This window comes from Corvus brachyrhynchos, unplaced genomic scaffold, assembly GCF_000691975.1.
Source record: "Corvus brachyrhynchos isolate BGI_N302 unplaced genomic scaffold, ASM69197v1 scaffold365, whole genome shotgun sequence".
Classification (NCBI taxonomy): domain Eukaryota; kingdom Metazoa; phylum Chordata; class Aves; order Passeriformes; family Corvidae; genus Corvus; species Corvus brachyrhynchos.
Genome location: NW_008239544.1, coordinates 1,158,830 through 1,166,280, shown reverse-complemented (window position 1 = coordinate 1,166,280; position 7,451 = coordinate 1,158,830). Strand labels below are relative to the sequence as shown.

Genomic DNA, 7,451 nt, shown 5'->3' with positions numbered 1-7,451 from the left:
CTTGTGGAAGGTTAATGCATTCTGAGACATTTTAACAGAAGCTAAAATAGGCAAGTTTAGGAAAGAGACAAAAGAAAAATGGCAGGATGCTTCATTCCTAATCTTCCACATTGAATAACTCAGCTGTAAAAATTAAAAAATAAAATTAAAATACTCCTATCTGGGCTGAAGGAGTGCATGGTTTTGTTATTAAAGCATTGCTTGGTTTATTTCCTCTCCCCTGTGATATTGCAAGGGTGAAAATAACAGGCTGATAGACTAAATTAGCTGTCAGAGAAGCCAAAAAGCCTTGAGAATCCCAAAATCTGAATTTACAGTGAGTTATTTCAGGTTGCTGTATTGGAGAAACCTCCCATTCTGCTGCAGGTTGTCTCTCATCTGCTCAGTTGTTGCTGCACTACCGGTGGGCAGAAACAATGCTCTGCTCCTTCACTAAGCCTGAGTTTTTTCCCTGAGAAACCTTGTTTTGGTACAAAATGTTACAATAATACAAGTGAAGTGTTATAGTATTAGAAATGAAATATTAAACTGTTACAATGAGACAAAGAAGATGTAAAAAATTTACAAATGTTACAAAGTTACCAAAAATATCTCTCCTGTTCTTTACTTATTTTCCCTTTCAGGGTCCTTCCCTCAGTGCCGCTCATATTTTAGGACTAGCAGCTTTTGTGATTCACTTAAGTGAATGCAGAGCTTTAATTCCTGGAGTGGAAGCCAGTTTTGGGGTTTCTCAGCCTGTTCCTGGAAAGGCCCTTTCTGTTTCAGAGTACTGGAGCTCCTTGCTCGTGTGCAGGACAGAAGAGTCGTTTGCCTTCTGCCTGAGGTGAGGTGGGGCATCCACCACCTCCTTGCTCCCCTAGCTTTTTGGGATGCTGGGAAGGCTCCCGTGGAGGATTTCCAGAGCCTGTGGAGGTGGTTGAACCAACCAGACAATGGAGTTCTTTCCTTTTCTCTCTCAGGTTTTGCACTGCAGCAGCCGCTTATCTGATGTGCAAGTTCTCATCCTGCTCTTATGAAGATTTTTGTGCCTTGATTCCCCCTGGCCTGATTAAAAAGGTAAAAGGGAAGAAGTTTTGCTATTACCAATTTCCTGCTGCAGGTCCCTGTGCAAGTATCACACCAAGAAAACAATGTAGAAATACACCTCAGTGCCCTCCCCTCCTAGCTCTTGGTGCCTCTGCTTGTTTGGCAGTTCCACACAAGCAGAGGTGGCTCTGGGCCTGCCGTGAGCAGGGTGTGATGTTTCCATTCCAGCTGCAGTACCTCGTGCCACGGCTGAGCTTGGAAGCTCGGGGAGTCCTGTGTGAGGAGGCCAAAGCTGCCCTCAGCTGGAGTTCCCTGTCCTGCCCCTCTCTGAACTACAGGAGAGCCAGCCTGTGTTTGTGGAAGCAAGCACGCTTCCAGGAGCTCTTGGAGGAAAAGGCATTCCAGGTACAAATCTTTTCCATCACCCAAATTCACCATCTGATTCTCACCTTTTTAGATCTTCCCTTTGCAATTTCCTTATTGGTGATCAAAAGCTTCTTGTAAGAACTTAATGCCTGAAAGTAAGAACGAAATACCTGAAAAGTTGTCTGGCAGCTGAGTCATGTGGGCTGGGATGTTGATGGGGATGATAAGATAGAAAGAGAAAACCAGAGGTAAAACTTTTGTGTCCTACTTCTTGGAAAAGCAGGAAGCTTGGCAAGCTGTAGAAGCTCAGGCACTGCAGAGCAAAGGCCTGTCCATCACCCTGGCTCCCTGCTGTGCTCTCTGTGAAGTGATGGAGAGGCAAATAACTGGAAATCCTTGCTTTTCTGGTGCTTTGTCTAAATGCCAGTGTTCCCCCGAGCCACCTGTGCACCTTGGATTGCCTGGCTCAGCCTCGCTCAAAGCACCTCAGCTATTCTCTTTGTACCACCTTTGCAAAGTCTCTGATTTGACAGACTCTCTTTTTTTTAACACACTTCCTCTAAAACCAGTTTGTCTTTGTGCAGAGCAGTTTGTGGTGTTCCTAGAATGAGTCCTTGTGCTTGGCTGGCTCAGTGTCCAGGGCTGGAACACCCCTGTGTTAGAACCTGTCTTTGATGCTCACACCGCCTGTCTGAGCTTTGCTCATTTTACCTTTATTTCTAATAACACCCGTTCATCCTGGTATCTGGGCTCGGAGGGGATGAGTGTGTTTGGAAATGTCAAAGGGATGGGTGTGCGTGGGACAGGCTTTATGGGATTTCCATGAATTTTTGAAGGCCAGTGGGGTTTTAGCTTGAATTTTTTAATAAGAGAAACAGGACAGGAACTTCTTTGGGTTGATGTCTCTTGTTTCATATCTCTTAATCCACACGGGATTGTGTCTGGAGAGGAAGTGAAGGTGGGGTTTATGTGGGGCAGCAGGTGGCTGTTCTGCTCAAGTTATTTCCCCTGGTGTTCTTCCCTGCTCCTAAATCCTTGTTTTTCCCAGCTATCTTTCAGAGAGTGGCTGCTGATGGAGCTGGAAGTGTGCCCTGAAAAGGACATCCTCTCTGCTTCAGAAAGGTAAGGGCCAAGGGGCTCTGTTGGAAAGGGAATAGTGCAAGAGTCTCCCATCAAAATTAGGGAAAAACACTGAAGATCAGGAAGTAAATGAAGAGTTGCTGCAGGATACAAATGCCTGTTGCCTGCTGTGGTTTGTCCTGAGTTCAAGCACTGCTGGAATGAGCTCTGTGTATGTTTTTACTTGAGGAAGGCCAGGCTGGATGGGGCTTGGACTGGTGGAGCCATGGCAGGGGGTAGAACTGGATGGGCTGTAAGGTCCTTTCCAACCCAAGCCATTCCATGGTTCTCTGAGGCTCACCCACACAGCCTGCATGTGCAGCCCTTCCAAACAACTTGTGACAAACCCTCCCTGTTCTGGAAGCCAGAGCTGGGTGGGGTCTGCTGGAGGACTCTTCATGTCTGTACTTACATGGTGCTTTTATCTGAGCACACATCACTCATCACACTTGATGTGTGAGCTTCCTTCTACATCAAGGGAAGGGCATCATTCCAGTAGGTTTCCCATCTCCTCCTTTTCCTTACTGCAGACAGGATTTCCATTACTGGGCCATCTATCAGCGGTACCTTCCTGCACCTTCTGCTGCTGGTGGCTGTGATGGAGACCTGGAGAAGGCTTGTGGAGTCATCATCAATGCCATCCTGGATTCCTCACAGAGGTATTCTGTGCCATGACTTCCCCTTCTGGTAATGGCCTTGAGGCTGTGCACTGGGAGCTTGTCCCTTCCGTGGGACTGGGGAAGCCATTCCCTTCTGGTCTGGCTGGAAGTGGGAGCTGGGAGGTGGCCCCGTGTGACTCACCAGTCTGAGCATAAGCCTCTTGCTTTAGGTGACAGAGGTCTGGGGCTGCAGCCACAGAGAGGCCCTCGTCTGGCTGTCTTTTTTAAGTTGACTTTGCACTCAGATTTGTTCGGCCAGACAAGCAGCAATGCCCCAGGGGCGTGGCTGGAGCTGGAAAATGAGGAGGGAGGTTAGAGCAGAGCTGCTGCCTCAGCTACAGCTTATTTAAGGCACAATGTCTGAGCTCTGTGTTCATCTGAAGCATCTGACTGTATTTGAACTGTGCTGTCCCCTGGGCTAGCAGGGTGAGTTACCTCGTGTGTCCTCTAATTTCAGGCTGGACCTGGGTGGCTGTGGCCAGTCGAAGATATCAGTCAGCCCGGAGATTCTCTGCAGGCTGCAGGTGATTTCAGACTCTGAGGATGTTCAGTCCTTGAACTTGACCAAAGTATTCCCTCATTCCTCGCTGTTGGCAAGGCTCCATTCAGCTCTCACGTGTGGGCAGTGCTGTGGGGATGGGGAGAGGCTCTTTTTCATCTCTGGTTGCTTCAGAGAAACAAAGAGGGTTGGAGAGCAGGCTGGTGTGTGGCCCTCACTGGTTTCTCCACCACCCTGTTCAGGAGCTGGTGCTGGAGCTGAGGTGCAGGCCAAAGCTGCTTCCTGGCTGCTCAGCTGCCCAGAAACACTTCCTGTTCGAGATTCTCCGGGGAAGACTGACAGCCAGCCAGCATGGATCTGCTCTGGGAGAGCAGCTGTGGAGGCAGCAGGAGCTGCTGCTGCACAGAAGGTAAGTGCAGGCCTGAGCAGCTGGGAATGCCCCCAGCAACACTGCTGCTCGGGGCAGGGTGCTGTGTGCAGTGTCCTCCCCTCTGGTTCCACAGCAAGGGACAGTGGCACTGGATGTCGTGGGGACAACTGTGCAGGGGACACTTATTCCCTGGCACCCACTGGAATTAGCTGTGTTTCCATGGGCCATCTTGGGCTACGAGTCGCCCCTGCAGCGGGCTGGGTGTCACACATCTTCATGGGGAGGCTGGTTCTCTCCCTGACAGTAACCTCGATATTTCATTCTTCCCTGCTGAAGGATTCTGGTTGGGCTCCCTGCATCCACCCTGATCACCACGTGCTGGAAAGGAAACACAACAGTGCTGGACTGTGATGACTTTTTTTGTTTTGTGAACTCGGAGCTGGTAGGTGACGTGAGCCAAGTGGTGATTGCTAAATGCTCTAGACAAAGACCTCACATTTGAATTTAGGGAAGGAGGTCGCATCCAAACTACCCAGAAAAGCTGTGGCTGCCCCATCCCTGGAAGTGTTCAAGGCCAGGTTGGAGCAACCTGGTCTATGGAAGGTGTTCCTACCCATGGCCCTTTCCAACCCAAATCATTCCATGATTCTGTGACTTTTGGGTTCATTCATTTGGAACTTTGGTGGCATTTTACACTATTGAGAGCAAATCCTTGGGAGTCGCTTTGTTTGGTGAAGTGGGTTACAGACAAACCTCCAGCGTTTCCATGGAGGCCTGGAAGGGGTTGAGCATGAGCCCTTCTCCAATCCCTCTGTCATGCCAGGGCCTTGAACTGTTTTGCTGTAGAGTGAGATCCTCCTCATCCTCCTGAGAAACACCCAGGGACATCCCTGCAGCTTTCTGGAAGGTCATTTGCCTTGCAGGTCCCTCAGGACACTGCTCTGTGCTCCAAGGACAGCTGATTTCTGTTTATTCGTCCTGACTGGCCTTTCCAGGCCCTCCTGCACTGTGATATTAGGCACAGCCAGAAACCTCTGTTCACCCCAAGACTGTTAATCCATCTGCTGCTGCCGCCCTGGGCTCGGGGTGGGCAGGGACGTGGGGGCCGTGCAGCTCAGGTCCGTGGGAGTGCTTTATGTGGAAACCACGTTCCTGCCACCTGAGCTGGCCTGCAGGACTCACAGTGTGGTTCTGTGCTGCCTGAGCCCTTCTCTGCCAGACACCCGAAATGCTCTAAGGAAATCACATTCCAAAGGCAAGGAATGATGATTTTCTTTTCCCTCTCCATGTCTTCCTGCAGAAGAACGTCTGTTCCAGAGGGTACGCGCTCTCCTACGACATCACAGCTCACTTCTTCAGGGTAATGCTGCTTTTGTCACTCTGCCTCACTGTCCCTGCTCAGAGCTTTCCTCCTGATACACGAGGTGTCCCCTTTGTACCCTCCTTCTGAGAACCCTTGATGTAATTCCGAGAAGAGGGGTAATCCAGGGAGAGGAGGGGAAGCAGCAGGAGGAAGTAGTGGTGGAGGTGAATTTTAATACAATGCAGCAAAGCTGGTGGGGGAAGGAGCTGTTGGTACACATTTCTTTTGCTGAGCCGTGCTGACCCCTACAGTTATCTCAGATCAGTTTACACACGCTCAGTGAGGGACTTGGAGCAGCAGAGAGGGATGTGTGGAGTCACCCTGTCATTTGTCCTCTTCCAGGGCCTGCTTAATGCCAGCTTGGACTGTGAGGATGCAGCAGAAGGGGTCAACGAGGCTCTAACAAAGTGTCAAACTAAGTGTCCCATGGTGCTCCTCTCTGCAGCGGTAACTGATCTCGTTTTGGCTCTCTGATTTTGGGAGAAATGCAGCACCAGTTCAGAGCTTGTGTTGAACACTATCTAAGTGTGCAACATCCAGCAGAAACTCTTAAAGCCTTTGGAAATGTGCAGGGTGTTTTTGAGCCCTTGGTATCACTGACCCCAGCTCTTGGGGTGCTGCCACAGGGGCTGTTCCAGAGAGGGGAGCTGGAGGCTTGTCCTGGTCTCTGATGCACTGTGTGGGCTGGTGGTTACATCACAAGCAACCAAAATGCCAAAAAATCCCTTTTTTTTCCTCTCTCCTGTGTGTAACTCCTCATGTGCAGTTTTACACAGGTTTTGGTGCATGTGTTGAGCGTGGCCATCACCTCTGTGGAACAGTTCTTTCATTCTGACTGCTCCTGCCAGAGGAGTCCCAGGGCAGCCTGGTGTGAGCCTCTGCATTTCCAGGGCATGACATTTCTCCCATTTCTGATGTGTGCATGTACAGCCTGGGCTTCTTCACTAAGGAGAGGGGAAAAACCTTTCCTTGAGTACCTGGCTGTACCAGACTGCAAGCAACCACTGAGGCCCCACCCCTAATGCTGCTGGCTTCCATCTTTGTCCCCAGCTTTGGTGGCCGAGGCTGGAGCCAGTGCTTTGCTCTCAGTGGAAGAGACTCTTTGGGGCTCCACTTGCAGAAGAACTGGACAGACTGAGGAGCTGGCATGGCTCAGGCACCAGGTGTGTGTGAGGGATGGAGCGTGGAGCTGCTGTCCTGGAGGGACCAGCCCTGGAGGCCAGGCAGGATGGGATGCTCACGTGGGCTGAGGCTTGCAGGACAGCTCTAGACAGACTCCTCTGCAGGGCTTAAACTCAAAATGGGTCATTCTAATTATTTAGTCTGGCCCTGTGTGCAATGTGGGTCAGAGTGCTTCCCCACAGGGAAAAGGGGATCTCTGCAGAGGAGGCTGGGAGGCAGAGTCCTGGTTAGGCACAGCCTCCGCAGGCATTGAGTCACTCCCGGGAGCTGCCGCACCCTTTGCTCCCTGAATTTGGGGCATCTGGGCTCCTGAAGCTGCTCACTGGCTCCTGAAGCTGCTCACTGGCTGCTTGCTTCCTTCTTTACCTCTCCTTACACGGTCTGTCAGTGCCCTGCAGCTTTTCTCCAAAAGCTGGGAGTTTATGTAAGAATCTCCTTGCAGGTTATGACAGGTGATAATCACATGCTTCTGTAGTGTAGAGTTACTGCCTGTCCAACTGCTGATAAAAGAGATTTGGGAATGCTTCTGTCTGCTTCTAGACTTTGGCTTTTTTACAGCTGTCTCCAGGTAGCACCCAACTACAGGGAAAACAAAATGGAGAGAATGATTTACTTTTTTGTCCCAGTCACAAACTTGCACCTTTGCCCAACTCCCCGATTTCCTCCTCATTCACAGCTGTGCTTTTTCCCCTTTTTTATGTCCAAACCCTTGACGTGTTTGTTCTGTTTCCCAGGTTCCTTTGTTCAGGAGCAGTTTTCCCTCTCTGTGACCCCTCTTGGCTCTCAGCTGCCTTCCTCCACAGTGCCATCCTGCAGCAGTCACCACGAGGACGAGGGAAGGAGGCACTGGAGAGGCTGGGGGCTGAA

General features: G+C 50.5%; 1 protein-coding gene across 1 annotated transcript in view; it reads left to right on the top strand.

Annotated features, from left to right (window-relative positions):
• Nucleotides 1-7,451, top strand: part of FANCA (Fanconi anemia complementation group A) — a gene marked incomplete at its 5' end in the record, with an annotated part of 33,390 nt that overhangs the window by 21,272 nt on the left and 4,667 nt on the right. Inside the window, 12 exons of the mRNA XM_017741344.1 lie at nucleotides 624-823; nucleotides 960-1,056; nucleotides 1,255-1,431; nucleotides 2,441-2,514; nucleotides 3,042-3,170; nucleotides 3,628-3,694; nucleotides 3,912-4,078; nucleotides 4,376-4,481; nucleotides 5,340-5,399; nucleotides 5,745-5,849; nucleotides 6,453-6,565; nucleotides 7,319-7,450. Coding sequence (XP_017596833.1) covers nucleotides 624-823; nucleotides 960-1,056; nucleotides 1,255-1,431; nucleotides 2,441-2,514; nucleotides 3,042-3,170; nucleotides 3,628-3,694; nucleotides 3,912-4,078; nucleotides 4,376-4,481; nucleotides 5,340-5,399; nucleotides 5,745-5,849; nucleotides 6,453-6,565; nucleotides 7,319-7,450 — 1,427 coding nt within the window. The remainder of the gene's footprint in view (nucleotides 1-623; nucleotides 824-959; nucleotides 1,057-1,254; nucleotides 1,432-2,440; nucleotides 2,515-3,041; nucleotides 3,171-3,627; nucleotides 3,695-3,911; nucleotides 4,079-4,375; nucleotides 4,482-5,339; nucleotides 5,400-5,744; nucleotides 5,850-6,452; nucleotides 6,566-7,318; nucleotide 7,451) is intronic.